The 19477-nt window shown below is 42.0% G+C and overlaps 2 protein-coding genes and 1 non-coding gene across 8 annotated transcripts in view; 1 reads left to right on the forward strand and 2 right to left on the reverse strand.

The window, feature by feature from the left end:
- The window catches only part of MATR3 (matrin 3), a 47192-nt gene extending 34542 nt beyond the window's left edge, over positions 1-12650 (reverse strand). For all 6 annotated transcript variants that reach the window (XM_046668155.1, XM_046668153.1, XM_046668148.1 and 3 more), the window contains exons 1-4: positions 12579-12650; positions 11107-11144; positions 9733-9812; positions 8874-8954 (exon numbers count right to left, since the gene is read on the reverse strand). The gene's annotated coding sequence lies outside the window, so the exon portion shown is untranslated. The remainder of the gene's footprint in view (positions 1-8873; positions 8955-9732; positions 9813-11106; positions 11145-12578) is intronic.
- On the reverse strand, positions 9022-9223 carry LOC124243134 (small nucleolar RNA SNORA74). The gene has a single exon (XR_006889629.1). It is a non-coding gene; the product is annotated as a small nucleolar RNA SNORA74 (small nucleolar RNA).
- Positions 12651-12734: 84 nt separating the features above from the next.
- The window catches only part of SIL1 (SIL1 nucleotide exchange factor), a 253145-nt gene continuing 246402 nt past the window's right edge, over positions 12735-19477 (forward strand). The window contains exons 1-2 of the mRNA XM_046668572.1: positions 12735-12804; positions 14041-14097. Of these exons, the coding sequence (XP_046524528.1) occupies positions 14093-14097 (5 nt within the window). The 5' untranslated portion in view covers positions 12735-12804; positions 14041-14092. The remainder of the gene's footprint in view (positions 12805-14040; positions 14098-19477) is intronic.

The following is a 19477-nucleotide window of genomic DNA, read 5'->3' on the forward strand; positions in this document are numbered from 1 at the left end:
TTCAGATCCTGGGCATGGACATGGCACCACTCATCAAGCCATGCTGAGGCAGCATCCCACATGCCACAACTAGAAGGACCCCATGTACCAGGGGGCTTTGGGGAGAAAAAGGAAAAATAAAATCTTAAAAAAAAAAAACCCCAAAAACCTAGATTGCCCTCCTTAAAGATCATATCAATTTACTGTGAAAAATTGAATACCTGTTCCCCCATTCCTTTGATAACTGTTGTCAAAATCTATTTGAAAATCTGACTGTTAGAAAGTGGAATTCCATCTATGGATTTTATTTGCGTTAACTGGAGTTAAGCATCATTTAACTGTTCATATCTTTTGCCCATTTATCTATTCAGTTGTTGAGCTTTTCCTTTTTGATTTATAGGAACCGTATTAAAGAAAAATTAACCCTTGGCAAACATCTTTTACCCATTTTGTTTGTTCATGGTGTTTTCCCATACATGACTTTTTAATCTAGTCACATCATTCATTCAAGTATTCATTTTAACTTAAAAAACTGCCCGTTTTCTTCTTGCAGTTTTAAAATTTCATCTGTTTTAGGGCACATTTCTGGATTTCCTTATCTGTCGCATTCATCGAGTAACCTATTCAGGTGCCAGTACCACCCTGTTTTATTCCTTTTGTAATGTTTTAACATCTGGTAAGGCTAGTTTTCCTTTATGACTCTAATTTTGCACATTAAAGCTATTCTTATTTTTCCACATGAATGTTCAAATCAACTTGTCTCATTCCAAAAATAATCCTGTTATATTTATCGATTTTTATAAATTTAGTTCTTTTTTTAAGGTTTTATTTTTCCTTTTTCTCCCCAAAGCCCCCCAGTACATAGCTGTATATTCTTCGTTGTGGGTCCTTCTAGTTGTGGCATGTGGGACACTGCCTCAGCGTGGCTTGATGAGCAGTACCATGTCCAGGCCCAGGATTCGAGCCAATGAAACACTGGGCCGCCTGCAGCAGAGCGCGCAAACTTAACCACTCAGCCACGGGGCCAGCTCCCATAAACTTAGTTGTCTTTAGGAGAATTATCTTTATGTTGAAATTTCTTGGACATGGCATGACTTAGCATTTAAGGTCTTATTTGTGTTTTAATGTTTTCTTCATATGTAACTTATACGTGTCTCTAATTATTCCTAGCCTTATTTTCCTCCTAGTTTATCTTCAAATTGATTAGTACCTACTCGAATACACTATTTTCAGCTGCCACTCAGCATTTTTCAAGTAAACTTAATCTGCAAGTGATTTTTACCTCTTTTCCCACTTAAACATTTTTCTTCTCTTGCCTAACTGCCTTTGCTAGTAACTTTGAACACAGCTTTCTCTTTTTTAATAAGAACATTTCTAGGATTTCCCTATTAAGCATCACACAGGCTTTGGGATTTCCCTATTAAGCATCACACAGGCTTTTGGAATAAGATAAATTTGATCAGGTTAGGAATCTCGACTCTGTAATTTTAGCAAATGTTTTAGCATGGAGGGAGATTATATATCTTATTGAGATCAACTGCAAATATTCTTGGTGTATTCTTAAAATAGTCTAGGAATGACTTTTCTGTGTTGTATTATTATATAATTGTTTGCCTATAATATATATCTACTAAAGTCTTTATGCCCCTAATTTAGCAGGTGTTTACTACTATATATACAAAACTAACAAGGAACCCAACTTTACTTACGTCCTAAATTCTTGAGGAATTTTTAAATGTCTTTAAATCTTCTGACCCTCATTGAACCCATAGTTTAGTAGGACAAAGACTGAAGAATTTTAATAAAATGTGATAAACCCTATGATAGGGCAAGACTAGGGGTGGGGATGTGACTCTCTAAGGCCTTCCAGCAGGGACATTTTAAAAAACCTAAGAGACTCATGGGTGATATGAGGAAGAATGATGTAGATGGGACTCCTTTTAAAGCAAGGCCAAAAGGAATGTCTGTAGATGGTCTCTGTATGTTTTAAGAGCACAAGGAAGCTTCCTCAAGCTACAGCAAGAGTGGCAAAGATGCTGATGGCCTGAAACAAGGTATTTGGCATTTGTGATACGTGTATGAGACCAGAAAAAGACAGGCATTTCAGCAGGCCCTGAAAGATGTTACTGTGATTGAGGTTGATGACTGAAAAAGACAAGTAGATATTTGTGCCTGTTAGTTGGAAAGACTTGGCGGCACTATGTATGAAAGCTCCAAACCAACCACTAGCTTTTGAGTCAGATTTATTGAACACCACAGTAGTTCCTGGATCCACTAACCATGTGACCTTGGGCAAATAACAGCATGTACCTTGTAGAGTTGTTGAGAGCATAAAGAGATGTGTAGAATGAATTTAATAGTTCTGGCACATGGTCAACATGCACTAAATATTGTCAATATTCTATGGTGCCACAGGACCTGCAGCATATTTACATGAATATCCTAAAATGACAAAACCATAGATTCAAAGATTATTCATTTTTATAGAGCCCCAGAGTAAACATGTTAAAATTACTCACTTAAATCTGGTTATAAGTTTTATCCTGGTACCTATTCGTCAGCGCAATGACTGCTAGTAAGAGAGGCTATGCAAGCTATAATTTATACACAAAGATGTTTTACTAATTTTCTTAACTATAAAGACATTTATAGATTACCAAAAAAAGTAAGAAAATCCCACATTATTTTAGTTAACAGATGTCTCAAATTTGAACAAATTCTCTGCAAATCCACTATTTTCATTTAATACTTTTTCAAGCTAAATTTAGTGTCAAATATTTGTGCACTATATTATATCTTTAGGGTCCACTAGCAAATGATTAGGAAATCTGACACTTGTTTCTATGATTTTTCTGTTTCAAAATTTTTTAAAAAGAACAAAACCAGCAATCTCTTTATCCTCATTTACTGGGGTATTATTAAAAAACAGGATATGCCTATGGCCTTACTCTATTTTGGGTACATTATGACACACAGACATTAATATTTACCAGCTGAGGCTCTTTAATCAGTTGTCAGTAGAATTGAACCTGCTTGGCCATAGGGGAATGAGGTAAATCTTTAGAAGCTGGTGAATACCAGCTTTTCAAAGGACTCTTACATGGCAGCTGACTTTCTAGCTCTGTGGTAAAACAGTGCAATTACACATATAATGGGTGCTCAGTCAGGAAAGGTGGCTTCTCTGCAGAAGTGCTGTCTGAGCCGAGATCTCAAATTAGACAAAGTAGAGAAGATGGACCCAGACAGAGAAACAGCATGCGCAGAGACCTCGTAGTAAAAGGCTTATCAAGGACTGAAAGAAACCAAGGTGGCAAAGATGAGGCGAGAGAGATAAAGGCTAGACTGTACATATTAAGGTGAGCAGAGAATGTGTTTGTTCATCACTTATCCCCAATGTCTAACAGAATTCAGTTAATAAAACTAATAAACCGATAAAGGGTATCTATTAAATGACCAGTTTGACAAGATGAGTAATTACCATAGGCTATTGCCTCTTCCTCTAACTCAGCCCTGGAGGTATTACACAAATAAGAGGGAAGTTAGAGATCTGAGAAATTAAATATGAAGAGTCCCTTGGAGAAACAGATCATGATTGGGTCCCACTATACAAGGGCAAGAAATGGAAGTCCAGTGTAGAAAAGGGTAGAGTGCCATGGGAGTAGGGGTAATCTTGGTGGTGACGAAACTTCTGTTCTTTTCCCCTATCCTATTCATTGCCTCATGTTCAACTCATCACTTGCTGGAGTGGCCAGCATAATGCAACCTTACTTACTAGCCCCTGGAGTTCTTGAGAGAATTGCAACTGAGGGGAAGGAGAAGCAGTTTGACCATCTGCCGCTCTGGTGAAGCCCTGATTCTAACTCAGAGGTTCTGTGCCTTAAGGCTCTCTCTCTTCTCCTTCAACTCCTTAGGACACCAGGGCCTGGGCTTGGCTCCTCCTTTCTACCGGCAGCTGACACAAAATTCCCATCCTCTACTGTGAGCTCATAGGGTAAAAATAATCAGTCATCTGGGAACTACAGCATCTGCTATAAAAGACAACAGCTCAACCACTATTCTAGATGAAAGAGAATAAACAAAGACCATAGAATAAAATGTCATTATTAAAAGTGGAACATTTATAGAATATAGGGGGCTATAAACTAAGGATCCTGGTTAGGATCCTTATATATGCATACATATATACTTCAGTGTTCTATCAGCTGATAGGGCCTAGAAGCAACAAAACCTCAGTACCAAGAGCACATCTAGTGCCCAGATCTTGGTTCCTTAGTATTATTCTCCAATAAAGGAAGCAGGGCTCCTTGTGAGTACCAGGATAAAACTTACAACCAAATGGTTGACTCTGGGACTGGGACAGGAAAAATACAAGATGAGCCTGAACCATCGTATAGGGCCATAGTGAGAAGTGCTTAAAACAACCTCACAATGATGGGGGCATATTGAAGGGACACAGGAGCCACCTGAAAGAGCTCCCAAAGGCCAAATCTGGAACACTTTAACAAAATTAAGTATTATTGGATTTTTTTCCTAAAGTATAAATTGAATAAATGAGGGAGAAGAGACCAATTTCTTTCTGAAGAATTCCAAATAACTTATGTAGACCTTCTACCCTCAAGGAGAACACAACTCCCCTCTCCTTAATTATGGGCTTCACATAGTGACTTTATTCCCAAAGAGTACAGTGTTGGGTGAGGGGGAGTAACTTTACAGTGGAGAAAACTGGCAAATAAGACCTCAGCCAGGTGATCAAGATTAACATCAATAGGAGAAAATCATATTGATAGTATACACTCTTGATACATGATGAGAATGGCACTTTACTTCTGTGTTCTCTCAAAATTCCTTAATGCCTAGCCTAATCCTGAGAAAAACTCAATCCTAATTGAAGGGACTTTTTACAAAACACCTGACCCAAAACTCAAGCTCATCAAAAACAAAGAAAGTCTAAGAAGCTGTCACAGCCAAGAGGAGTCTAAGGAGACGTGATGACTAAATGTAATATCCTCAATGGGATCCTGGAAGAAAGAACATTAAGTGAAAACTAAAGAAATCTGGATAAGTATGGACTTTAATAATGTATCGATGTTAGCCCATTGTGACAAACGTACTATGCTAATATTAGTGGAAACCGGATGTGGGGTACATGGGAATTTTTTGTACTATCCTCCCAACTTTTCTGTAAATCTACAACTATTCTAAAAAAAAATAATAAATTTCAAGGTCCATTTTCCAGATGGTAGTTAAGTCCCCTTAACAAGCAGTACAGAATATTCCCACACCCCAAAGGCCTTTACTGGAGAACAGGAAGGAACAGAGTAACGGGCTCCACTCCTTTGAACTAGGCCTTAGAATACTAAACTGACAAATACATGACTCAACAAGTTGGCTCATTAAAAGTGTTCCTAAATATCACTAAAGAGGAAGAATGTTGCTAAGCAGACAATTCTAAGTATTACAGCTGATTTTTTAATTCAGTGAAATTGTTTTCCAAGAGAATATTACCTGGAGCTGTTCATAAAGCCCTAATTAAGCAACAAGATTCACTGGAGTCATTGTCACTCTTTTAAGTTCCCAATTAGTTGCTCTTACCAGGTTGTTTTCCTTTATGTGAATTCCTAGGCACTGAGCCACTTTTTTATGTGCCTTTGGGACCTGCAGAATTTATTCCTCTGGGGTCCTATTTTCCTGATTAAAATGTGAGACATGATCCAAAATTTCAATGCAACAGTCCATTAACAGTAGTTTCAACCCTGAAAGAAGGGAGGTAAATTATTTACAATGCCAGGGATATCACTCAATACGTGGGACCCCCTACTCACCTTGCTTTAGTTTTTCCTCTTAATATGGTATAGGACCGGGGCCTGAAACTTGAGCAGAGCAAAATAGAGGGGCACTTGTGTTTCTTAACTGCTACCTATGGCAGGAGGTAGCAGCTTGCATATTTACAGACCAGAAACCCTGCCAGTCCAGTTTCAATTTCCATTGCAGCATGGGAAAAGGATGATAAAGGGAAGGAATGAATAAAAAGCTATTTTGAAATGTTTTATATCATCCTCTTAGACTCGCCAGGAAATTAAAAAAAATCAAGTCAACAGGGAGTAGTCGGTGACTAATTAACTTCACTTATCAAGTACAAAAAACCATTAAATTATTTTAATATGCGCTATCAAGCCATTGAAACCTCTTGGGATATTGAATATAGGCACAAACACCAAATGAATTATCCCTTTTCAAGTAGGAACACAGGGGCCCGTCTCTGCACCTGGGTAGCCTACCATAGTCAGAAAGGCAATCTATGTTCTTAGAGGAACTTGAGATCCCAGATTTTAAACCCTGGCAATTCATGATATATAAAATTTTCCTCTTTCCTCTTTCCTTAGGGGCCATTTCTTTTTTTTTTTTTTTGAGGAAGATTAGCCCTGAGCCAACATCTTCTGCCAATCCTCCTCTTTTTGCTGAAGAAGACTGGCCCTGAGCTAACAACCATGCCTATCTTCCTCTACTTTATATGTGGGACACCTGCCACAGCATGGCTTGCCAAGTGGTGCCATGTCCACACCCAGGATCTGAACTGGCGGACCGCAGGCTGCCGAAGTGGAACATGTGAACTTAACCGCTGTGCCACGGGGCTGGCCCCATAGGGGCCATTTCTATTTCCCTACTTGGGACTGAGGGTCAGGCTCTGCTGGAAACTGAAGACTGCTGTTCTTTCTTGGGACCTCTTTCTTAGGTATATACTACAAGTGGAGAGAACTACTATGATAAAAGTAACCCATGCAAAGGGCATACATAAACTCCAAACATAAGAAATAAGGACTATTCTACTACTGGATAATTTACTAATGTCACCTTAGTCCTCTTAAAGATGAAGAATAAGCCTGTATGGTAAAGATTTGCTATAAGGCAAAGATATTGACAACATGGAATTTTTCAGGGAGGCATGTTGGTACTGGCCCTGAGTCTGTCACTAATGAGCTGTCAACTCTCAAGGCTTGAATTTCATTCTCTAGAAGGGGGTTTGGTAAACTATAGCCAACCCCTGTAGAATGGTTTGGTGGGGTGTGGGGGGGTGGATTTTGTTGTAACACTGAAAATTTTATGAAATTCCTATTTCAGTGTCCATAAGTTGTTTTTGTGGTTTTTTTTTTTTTGAGGAAGATTAGCCCTGAGCTAACTACTGCCAATCCTCCTCTTTTTTGCTGAGGAAGCCTGGCCCTGAGCTAACATCCATGCCCATCTTCCTCTACTTTATATGTGGGATGCCTACCACAGCATGGTGTGCCAAGTGGTGCCATGTCCGCACCCAGGATCCGAACCAGCGAACCCTGGGCTGGCCCCAGTAAAGTTTTATCGGAACACAGTAATGCTCATTTGTTGACATACTGTCTACACCTGCTTTCACACTGCAATTGCAGAGCTGAGTGGTTGCAGAGACTATATGGTATGCAAGCCTAAAATATTATCTGTCCTTTTACAATGTTTGCCAACCCCTGCTCTAGAAAAGCAGTGTGTACTAAAATTTTCTGCATTACTGGAAATGTTCTCCAAGCTTTCCATTATGGTAGTCACTAGATACAGTCATTTGTTGCTTAATGATGGAGTATGTCCTGAGAAATGTGTCGTTAGCCGATTTTTTCATTGTGTAGTTACACAAACCTAGATCATCAGTGTAGCCTACCACACACCTAGGTTATATGGTATTACTCTTATGAGATCACCATCATATATACAGTCCACCGCTGCCCAAAATATCGTTATGTGGCACGTTACATACTGAGATGGAGAAACTGATTTTAATTTTTGTCAATTTAAATAGCCACATGTATTGCACAGCAGAGCTCTAGAAAATGAGGGCTTAGTTTAAGTCTTGGACTCTGGATTAAGCATTCTTCTCTAAAATTCTGATACTCTCCATTATTTTTTCAGTATTTTAAGTTTTTCTACCTGTAAAGAAAACCTCACTTCTCCTATGTTTTTCCTTTACTCTCACACTACTACTACACTCTCAACACTTCTTCTGACCCAGATGTGTAGGGGTTTTTCCCACATCAAGCAAATGTGTGTCACCAGGTGGGTGTCCTACAATTTAACTCAATTCTGACACTACCTACACCTGGAGATACCACAGGCTAAGGGCATAGTCCCACAAGACTTCCCCTCCCCCACTTCAGATGCCAATCATAAGTCCAGGTTGTTACCTGTGCTTCTGACCAATCAGCTATATAAATCTGACATTCCCACAATGCCCTTCTCGAGTTCAATTAATTTGTTACAGTGGCTCACGGAATTCAGGAAAACAGTTTACTTACTGTTTACCAGTTTATTGTAAAAGAATACCATAAAGGATACAGATGAATATCCAGATAGAAGAGATGGATGGGGCAAGGAATGTGGGAAGGGGTGCCAAGCTTCCATGCCCTCTCTGGGTGCACCACTCTTCCAGTGCCACCAAACGTTCACCAACCCAGAAGCTCTCTGAACCCCATGCTACTGGGATCTTTATGGAGGCTTCAGCACATAGACACGAGAAATTAGTAACTCCATTTCCAGCCCCCTCTCCTTTCTTAAGAATGGAGAGTGAAACTGAAAATTCAACCTTCTAATTAATCATTGCTTGGTCTTTCTGGTGAGCAAACTCATTAGAACAAAAGACATTCCTATCACCCAGGAAATTCCAAGGGATTTAGGAGCTCAGTGTCAGGAACCAGAGCCAAAGACCAAATCTTAGAACAAAAGATGCTCCTACTGCTATTATCACTTAGGAAATCACAAGGGTTTTTAGGAGCTCTGTGCCAGGAATGGGAGCAAAGACCAACAGATATTTTCTATTATTTCACACCACCCATCTGATGCAAGTTAATTACAACCTACATGACAAAAGAACTACATACACTACTTCTCTTGGTGTCACACAGGGCTGTCAGACATCTGAGGTCCTGATGAAGGCAGGTTTCTCACTTAGGTGAAGGTATCTAGGATCCAAAGAAGAAAAGAATGATAGGCTGTCCTTAAGACAGGGTCCTTTTCTAACAGAAATAAATTGTTTGCACCCAGACTAGGACCAACTCCACAGGAGGAGTTACTCCACTCTCAGAGGTGCAAAACACTGCCCAAAGGTACTCAGCCACAACACCAAAACAGTGCTTGGAGCCATACCTCAGTATAAGGCAGCGTTTACTCTTCCACCAGTGTAACACCATCCAAGGCATCGCACTAGCCTGGATAGCTGACAACCGCTGGATGATTCCTGAAACAGCTTTGTTTCAGATACCCAGGCACCCCACGTAGAAGATGTGGATATAGGCATACCCATGAATTGAAGGTTGACTGCAAAATAGGGGCCTAGAAGCACTGATTGCAGACTCTGCTGCCAAATCCTTTAAACAAATAGTAAACAAGAACCCCTTCCCCATGCCTTCAGTCATTTTGTCCAACATTCAGGGAGCTCCTGCCATGTACTGGGCACTGTGCTTGGGATCTAGCAATAAACAAGGCAAGGTACACTCCCCTTTCCCTCATGAAATTTACAATCTCCCCATAAATTCCTCAAGTGAATCGACACAGATAACCTCAAAGATTCTACAGGCCTTCAGACCATTACCACCAAAATCCCACTTTCACTGACTAGAGGCTGAATTTGTTGGGGGAAAACATACATGATTTTGCCTTCCAATTGTTTCCTGACGGACACCAACTAGCAAACAGGCCTGGCACACAGGAGGTAGTCAATGTTGGAATGGGGACATTTACCTGAAAACTCCATACACAGACTGTCCGCCTTTAATTTCCTCTCTTCAGGAGGGCCAAAGATGCCCTACTTTCAAGTCATTCTAAAAAGAAAGAGATTTCAATGTTCAACACCCCAAACTAAAACAGCTGCTTTTCTGCAGAGATGGAAACAGAATGCTGTCTGCCATTTATGATTTACCATATTTTTTATATCCTCAGGAATTATTTTATTCCCATTGTTTGCCTTTTTCCTGCCTATGGTTACCATTAATACTAACCACCTCCCAAGGCCCCTAGATATCACTAGTCTTAAGATCCCACTCATAAAAGGCTAGTCACAATGAACATGTGAGGTATTCTACACAAAGCACTCAACGTTTAGCTAAGAGAATCCTTTCAAGGGAAAGCCAATTGATAGAACAAAACTAGCTTTGATAAATAACTCCCCCGCCTTCTAACATCCTCACCAGTTCCCCAAGGAAATGAGGATGTCACTTTTCACAGAAGCAGCAACTAAGTCAGCCCTATTGGACAATCTCCAGCATCACCCCGAGTGCTGTTTCCCTAGAACTGAGAAGCATCTCTTCTCAGAAAATTAGCATTCCAAAACAAAATCACTACAAAGGGGACTCAATATTTACTGCTCCAAAGGGGCAACAACTCCTCACTCCTGAAAATGAGTAAGAAACCAGCACAAATATGCTGTCGGCCTAAGCAGAAATTAGTACGGCTGTAGCTAGGCCTACTGTCTAGAGCCTCTCAATCAATTGGTATTTTTATATTCTATTAAAGAGCTAGAGAAGAATGCCCATGATTTTAAAGCAAATTCAAATCAATATTTCCCTGATAAGGCATTCCTGTAGATATCTACAGCTATGAAATCCCCCTACAAAGGAAGCATCATGACTAGCTTTGTATAGAAGGAGAGTGGGAGCCATGCACTTTGATTTCAGTGAAAACAGCAAAAATCCCATTTACTTCGTTCCCTGTGTAAGTCCCTTTTTGAGTACTTGGTAGGGACTCAAAAAATAAAAGGCTGACTTTCCCTGTCTACTTACATCCCTCCATGGCTTGATTACCTTTGTTCTGTTTCCTGGGTGTGATTTAGGCAACTTCGGACTAGTCAAACCTGTTGCACCAGAAACACTCAGAAACGTCTGGATTTTTAGGTTTCTCCCTGCAAAGTCATGCTCATGCAGATTTAACCCCACTGGACAAACAACTATGCTGGCATCCTGGTATAGTTAACAACAGAGTTGGCATGAACCAGGCCCAGAATACCAACCAGCTATCGGCTGCTGTTCTCCCAGCAGTGTAACACTTGCCTAGGTACAAGGCAACCTAGGCAGCTGCCTACAGCTGGGGCCAAAGGTAGGCTAATGGAGTTGCACTCACCTGGGGTTGCATTTGCCCAAAGTCCACAGCTGGCCCCTCTGCAATCAAAGTACTCCAGGTTAGTCAGCCAACAGTTAGTGAACACCTGTGGAGTTCAACACCCCTGCCCTCAAGACTCCTTAACTTAGTGAAGCCTGAGCCACAGAAACAGCAAACAATAACACAAATAGCTTTCCCTTGGTTAACTTTATTTTCACATGTTATTTACTTATGTAACACAGCAGTTCAACAGAAACAAGTTAATGGTCTAGCCAACAAGTACCAGGAAGCTTGGCTCTATCACTTAACCAACAAGTATCAGGAAGCTTGGCTCTATCACTTAACAGCCAAATCACAGTGGACAAGTAACTTAACCTCTCTGTACCTCCAGTCTTCTCATTTGTAAAATGGGATTTTTTTTTTTTGCTGAGGAAGATTTGCCCTGAGCCAACATCTGTGCCAATCCTCCTCTTTTTTGCATGTGGGTTGCCACCACAGCATGGCCAGCGACAAGTGGTATAGGTTCAGGGCTCGGAACCAAACTGGAGGGGCCCAAACTTAACCACTAGGCCAGGAGGCTGCCCTGGGAATGTTATTAATAGTACTCTGTACACAGGATGGTGGAGAAGCTTAAATGGCATATAAATTAAGTCCAAAGGATAGTATCTGGTATAGAGTGGGCACTCAGTAAACACTTGCTGTTATCAGGAGCTACATTCTAGGCACGGAGATAATGAATAGAGATTAGAAGGGGGAAAGTTACCCTGGGAGAGCAATGGGCAGTGAAAATTTGAAAGGCTGGTTAAAACTAGATTGAGGAGGGCCTCGATTATGGGACCTCTTGAAAAAGAATAAAAGCAGCACTTTGGAAAATAAATTGGATGCAATAATGGATGAGCAAGGAACTGGAGACAGATTGCCGCTCCTGCCAACGACCTGAACTACTGGCTGAAATAACCAAAATGTTTGCAAGAAGGTTAATAAACATTCCTACTCACTCACCCTTATAATTTATGTAAGGTTAGGGTATCTAAAACCATACCTTTTTACAGCCATCCTCCAATTTCACTCCTAACCCCCTCCAAACAATTTAGAGGAAAAGGAAAATAGACGGGGTTCATTGTCCAGGTCTAGAAACAAATCTAAAAATAGCCTGCCCCTTCCAGGGGCTTGGGTTGAAGGCACTGACGGAGCTCCACCGGGACACGTGTTCTTCACAAACCTTCCCAAGTCCCTGGCCCTTGCACCTGGGAAGCGACGCTCTCCGAGACAAGCTGTAGGTGACTCTCCAGGGAAGAGAGAGAGTGTAGAAAACAAGGGGCGACTCTAGGGCTACGATCTCCCAGTGTCTCTTCAAGATGCCCTCCAAACCCCGGGTCACGAGGGAGCGAACCCCAGTTTCGCCCTGTACCTTAGAAGCAGCCTCCTCACAGCTGCCTCTCGCCCCGGCTTGCTAAATCTCCAAGGCCTCCCCCGACTTGGCCCTTACTCACCCGCACGTGTCCGGAGCTCGGCCGGTGCACTCCAGCCCGAACAGAGGCTGCGGGGGAAAGGGCAGCTGGGAGTCGAGGGGAGCCCCGCCCCGGGACGCTGTTGGGCGGGGCCTCGGGGGCGGGGCCCGGAAGCCCCGCCCAGGAAAGGCTGCGTTAGAAAAATACGAGTGCGGTGGCAGAGGTGAGGAAGACCTCAGAAGAGGAAGGGCAGGAATCAGAAGGAGGGGTACGTTTATTCGACTCGCATCCCGTTTGTTACGGATGGAAGGGGCGCTGAGGTTTGAAGCTGCTAAAGAGAAAATCTGCTGTGTCCTAGTGGGGCCATGCTTCCTGCCTGCTCACACCGAGCGCCCCCTAAATGCCGGTTCCTCTCACACGTGTGGCACCTTTCGGTTCCTGCAGGCTCAGCCCACGCTTTTTCCACCTCCCACGCAGATCCTCTTTATGGCTTTCTCCAGCAGCGCTGTCACTTGACTAATGGATCCTCACCCACACAGGTCACCTTGGTTTTCGGGGTCTCTCCAGGAGGTTTTTGGGTAGATTATGCCCAGTCACTCTTACAGTCTAATCCCGAGAGACCACATCCCTGGTGCCCTGTAATGGGATCTTTAGCTGAGCTGCAGCAGCTAAAGAATACTGGCTTTCTTTCAGACTTGCTTTGCACCGTGGCACAATCAGCTAAAGAGGCCACATCCTTGATCTGGACAGGTTGTCCACTAGATTACCAGCATTTCTTTTGAACATTAAAACTTCCTTCCACCACTAGCTGGAGTCAATATGATTCTGTCCTGCTGCACAGTTGGTAAAGTTGGGGCCCAGAGGGGCAAGGCCCAGCAGCAGTAATTCCCAAATCTGTTCCATAATTCCCCAAATTCTAGAGCCCCTCCCTTCCTAGCATCTTACCGGCTCTACTAATCTATTGCATCTGGCACCTTTGCCAGGCAAACGCCTAGGAATCAGCCACTGCCGTTGGCACCTGCCAACATGTTTTATTATCTATTTCCTTAGCTATTTCATAATGGAAAAAATGTGCTTCCTGTGCACCCCAACCCTCGCAGATATCTGCTGAGAAAGCCCAGAGCCCTAAATTGATTCCAGCAAGCAACCCTAGGCTCTTAGGCCAGGGAGCCACTGGAGAAGTGGCAAGCACAAATCCTCCCAGTTTTGATGGAGTGGGACACAGGCTCAGGTTGGGAAAATACTTACATAAATACAGTAATTTAAAAAGTCACATGAGCAGTGCTGTGCTGGTAGGCAGAAGCTCTGCTTTGCAGTTAAATAGGCATGTGGCTGAAGGCTGCTGTCATAATCAATGCCTGCATCCGGCTGTCACACTGTGTTCATAAAGGAGGGTTATGAGAGCTATAAAGCCGGGCAGATTGGGTGGGTAATTGTCCTGCAGAGTTCTGCTCAAGGAGAAACGGCATTGCCATCTCATATATTTTGCTTTCTTTCCTTCCAGACACACAAAATGGAGAAGGCAGAGCTACCCTGAGGATTCATGAAAAGGAAAGATGAGGTTTGTGTGAACATGTGCATATGTGCTTTCAGAGAAGAAACAGGAAGTAATTGAGGCCAGGGAGATACTAGGGCCTTTGGGGAGAGAGCAACCAATGACCTGGTGACAACTGGATTCACAGGTTAGTCCAGGGAGAACGCAGGATTTGTGTGGAGGGAAGGTTGGCCTTTAGGAGTAAGGCTGAGAGGTGGGCCATATTCTCCTGCCATTGTGAAAATGTGGCCACCTTTTTTAGGTATAGCCCATTCGGTATCCTTTGGAGGAAAACCTAGATTATGATTTCCTCGTTTCCTAGATAAAACTCCTTTATAATCAACTTACTTAACCTCTATCCTTTTAAATTCTGAATTCATTTTGTGGAGTTGATTTATGTGGTCTTTCACCTATGATATCAACTGCTTTTCTAACTTTTTGTTTGTTTCTTATTCTTGCAAAGACAAAAATTGTTAGGAATAATAATGAAAAAGGAAAATTTCTAGAAAAAAATGCAGCCAAATGAAAGGTAAAGGATTAGAGTGGGTCCATTGGCTCTGAGTTTGACCTCATAATTGAAAGGCTGGCCCCAAGGAACACTAGGTCCCCAAATTTCTTGCCTGCCTTTCCATTTCTCGTCCATCTCTCCTTACCTCCTTGCTTCCCCCCGGAGACTGCTCTTTTCCTCTCCTCCCTAGACAGGAACCACCAGTGGAGAAATATTTAATCATTTGTTCAATCAGTCAATCAACATTTACTAAGCATCTACCATTTGCCAGACCCTGTTCAGGCACTGCAGATAAAGTCAGAGCAATAGAGATCCCTTGCCTGCCTAAGGTTTATAATCTAGTGGAGGAAAAAGACAAGTACTATAGGTATACTTGTACATATGTCAGGGGGCAGCTAACCCAGCCTGGGAGGTAAGGGAGAGTACTAGAGATGGCAGTTAGAGAGATCCTTCCTCCATTCCTGTACTACTCTTGCTGCTGCTCTGAGTAGTTTCCCAACTTAGAGTAGAGGCCTGCAGTTGTCCTTATTATTTCTCAAAAGCATAGTAGGATTGGCAAAGTTAGAGGGAAATTGGAACCCTCACACGCTACTGGTAGGAATGTAAAATGGTGCTGCCACTTTGGGAAACAGTTTGGCAGTTCCTCAAATTATTGAGCATAGAGTTACCTTATGACTCAGCAGCTCTACTCCTAGGTATATACCCATGAAAATGAAAATATATGTCCACACAAAAACTTGTACACAAATGTTCATAGCAGCATTCGTAATAGCTAAAAGGTTGAAACAACCCAAGTGTCCATTAACTGACAAATGGATAAACAAAATGTCATATATCCACACAGTGGACTACTTGGCCATAAAAAGGAATGAAGTACTAATTTAGATTACAACATGAATTAATCTTGAAAACATTACATTAAGTTAAAGAAGCCAGGCCACATATTGTTTGATTCCATTCATATCAAAGTCCAGAATAGGAAACTCTGTTGAAACATAAAGTAGATTCGGGGTTGCTTGGGTCTGAGGTAGGGATGAAGTGATAGCTAAAGGCTATAGGGTTTCTTTTTGAGGTGATGAAAATGTTCTAAAATTGTGGTGATGGTTGCACATATCTGTGAATATAATATAAACCACTGAATTGTATACTTTGGGAGAATTGTATGGTATGTGACATATCTCAATAAAGCTGTTAAAACAACAACAGTGAAAAGCGTACGTGGGGACCTGAAAGATCTGCAATTCTGATTAAAATATGGTCTGTGTTGTCATTGACAATTTTAAGGGCTAGAAAGGACTTTTTATTATGGATCCTGTGGCCTCTCAGAATCCTTCTTCAGTATACAGAGAAACAATCCATTTGGGCAGGCAAACAAATGCAAAGGGGTAGACAATGCATTCTCATACTTCCTCTCTCTAACTTGACTCCCTCATAATGATTCAGTTCAACATTTCTGGTGTACCTACTGTGTAGAAGTTATATGGACCTGAAAGAGATAGAGTCACTTTATTCCTTCCAATGGTTGAAATTAAATTATTAATATAATGCCCACTGCATAAACAAATATAGTTCTTTAGAAGATAGGCAGTGTGATACAAAGAACAGTTGCAAGGCATTCTGGGATTCTGGGCTCCCTCTGTAGCATGCAGGGAAATGTCATAGTGACATCAGCTAAAGCAAGACCAGTTTTCATCCTTCTTGATGTTGAGCAAGTTCCAAGACTTGGCTCCCTCCTCACATGCCTCCAATCACCCCTTCATTTGGTTTCTAGACTCAATTACTTAGTCTATTTTCATACCCCTCATTTTCTTGCCACCCCCACCCCCACAATGCCCAAATTGGCCCACCAATACTGAGACCATTTGCCGGAAATTCATTAAGCTAAACACATGGGAAATTACAGAGGAGATTTCACTTGTCACTTAGGCTCAAATATAGAAAGTAATTTTAAAAGGACAGTGGCGAGAGGCTATTTTTATCTTGCTTGTTTGTACTGAGTTTTCTTATCTTGCTGTCTCTCATTCTCCTCCTGGCCACCTCTCTTCTTCCTTGCTTCTTTAAACATTGGCTTTTTAAATCTTTTAAACAGGTAGTTTTGTTTTGTTTTTTTCCTTTTTCTCCCCAAAGCCCCCCAGTACATGGTTGTGTATTCTTAGTTGTGGGTCCTTCTAGTTGTGGCATGTGGGACACCGCCTCAGCGTAGCTCAATGAGTGGCGCCATGTCCGTGTCCAGGATTCGAACCGACAAAACACTGGCCCCCTGCAGCAGAGCACACAAACTTAGCCACTCAGCCACGGGGCCAGCCCCGGCTTCTTAAATCTTTGACTCATGTTCTCTTTTCTTGCTTTATAGAATCTTCTCTGTCGTCATCATTCATTCATTCGACAAATATTGAGTATCTACCATGTAGCAGGCCCTGTTCTAGGCACTAGGAGGGATGGAGTGATGAGTAAGACAGATATGGTCCTTATCATCATGGAGATTACAGTCTGATGAGGCAGGTGGACATCAGGTAGAGTGAGTTCAGATTTGGTCACAGGAAAGCCTTGAGGAAGTTACTTGTACTTTTCTGATGCTAAATTTACACTGCAGTAAATGGGCATGTGAAAATAGCCAGAATCTCAGAATGCTTGTGGGATTAGGGAATAAACCAAATATATCACAAGGAATGTAAGGAAACCAAAGACCCAGGTTTCTGTGTGATATAGACAAGCAGCCTGGGAAGAGAGAACATGGATTTGGCAGTCAGATGTGAATTTGATTCTGACTCCACCACTTACATATTAGCTGTTTGACTTTAAGTGACCTCTGGACCTCAGTTCCCTCATCTGTAAAATGGGAATTGTAATTTCTACATTGTAAGTTGTTGTGGAGATTAAATGAGATATCATATATAAGGGACCAGGCAGGTGCCCAACCTATGTCACTTCCTTTCCCATTACCTCCCTATCCCATCTTTGAATCTTACCATTCCAAAAAACAAAAAAAAAAAAGCCGAGTCTCCCAATTGATGGGAAATGACATTCATCAAATGGTATTCACCAATCATATGCCCAGAAAGATGCGTTGTAACTATATGGGTTACTATATTGTGCTATTCATGCAAGTTATGACAGTCAGATCACTCCCTTCTTCTGGGGTAAGGGAAAGGCAGTAAAAAAATGAAATTATAGGAAAATGAAAGAGATATAACAAAGGACTTCCTCACTGTGAAGACTAGAAATGTGAGTGGTGTTAAAAAACAAAATTCGACTTAGTAAATTTGAAGATCTAACTGGCTTTATTCAATGATTCATGAATAGGTAAGCATCCCACCTAGAAAATAGAAAGGAACTCCAAAGGAGTTGTACAAAATGGAAGGCTTTTATAGACAAAAGGGGACAGAAAAAGGAAGTTTCTAGAAAAGAGTGGATTGTTTCAGGCAAGGTCGCCTTCCTTTGGGGGAAGGTGAGGGTGTCTCAGGCAGATTACCTCACTAGTGCTGACCAGGTAATTCCAGATTGGCTGGTTAAAGGTCACATTCCTGGGAGAGCCTGAAACTGCAATTAGGTTAGGTATTAAGTCTTGGTTTGCTGATGTGGGGCTTAGCACAAGCAACTCCATTTTAGGCCTGTTGTTTCTTTCTTTTCTTTTTTTTTTTTTTGAGGAAGATTAGCCCTGAGCTAACTGCTGGCAATCCTCCTCTTTTTGCTAAGGAAGACTGGCTCTGAGCTAACATCCATGCCCATCTTCTTCTACTTTATACTCGAGACGCCTACCACAGCATGGCATGCCAAGCGGTGCCATGTCTGCACCCAGGATCCGAACCAGTGAACCCCAGGCCTCCAAAGCAGAACGTGTGCGCTTAACCGCTGCACCACTGGGCCAGCCCCAAGTTGTTTCATTTTTACTAGTGAATGCCAGAGAAAGCTACAGAATCTGCTTTTTTAACTGTATGTTTGGACGGGGCCGAGGCAGGCCTACCTGGAGGTAAGACTAAACCTGCCAATGCCTTCATGTCCCATTTATCCTAAGGAATCTTTGTGGGAGGAATTGCTGTTTCTCTTCCTTTTCCAAGCCAGGCATGCTCTGGGGAGAGGAATGATGCCAAGAAGGCTTATTACTCACAAAGAAAGGAAAATGGCAGCTGCCATTTCGGGCACTTAATAAGTACACTAAATTGAGAAGCTGCTGATTTGGTTTACCTGATCCCTCCTCCTGATAAAGAAGAAGTCTCGTCAATCAGAGGTTCCTTGAAGCTGGAAAGAAAGCCTGAGCTCCAACTGTGGAAATTGGCAGAGGCAACGCTCAAAGGAATAAGCCAGGCTCAGCAGGCAGCACCAGGATTCCTGGATTCCCTCCCCGGCTCCCACCCATGGGAAATTTCAGGTTGCCTTTATTCTGCAGAGTTCTTTTCAAAGGGGGTGAGGTTAGTTGTCCTTTTCTCCCTTCACCACTATTTTTCTTTCTTCTTGCTTCTCCTTTCCTTCTTCTCACTTTCCTTCCCTTCTCTCTGGTGCCTCCTCCTTTTCATTTTCTCCTTCCTCTCCCTCATCCCAATCTCCATTTCAGCTGATGCATCTCATTGCCCACTCACTGGAATTTCTGTTCCAAAAACTTCAGAATTCCTTCTTGATCTAAAGTAACAATACTCTCCTGATAACAAGGGAATGCTCTGTATTTGTAGAGAGCAAGGTTTCCCCAAGTGTAGTCAGGTGGGTTGGGAGAAGACCTTTCATGCAGAATTTTCAGAGCCTTTCATATGCTAATGAATTGTGAGTGTCCACAAGGGGTTAGAATATTAGAACCCACGTTTCCCAAACCTCTTTGATCTTTTTCTTTCTTCCCACAGAGCATATCCTGGGGCATGTGGTCTTTGGAATGCATTTCAGAAACACATCGTGTGTTAGGTTTTTTTT

The sequence above is a fragment of the Equus quagga genome, chromosome 7 (assembly GCF_021613505.1).
Source record: "Equus quagga isolate Etosha38 chromosome 7, UCLA_HA_Equagga_1.0, whole genome shotgun sequence".
Classification (NCBI taxonomy): Eukaryota; Metazoa; Chordata; class Mammalia; order Perissodactyla; family Equidae; genus Equus; species Equus quagga.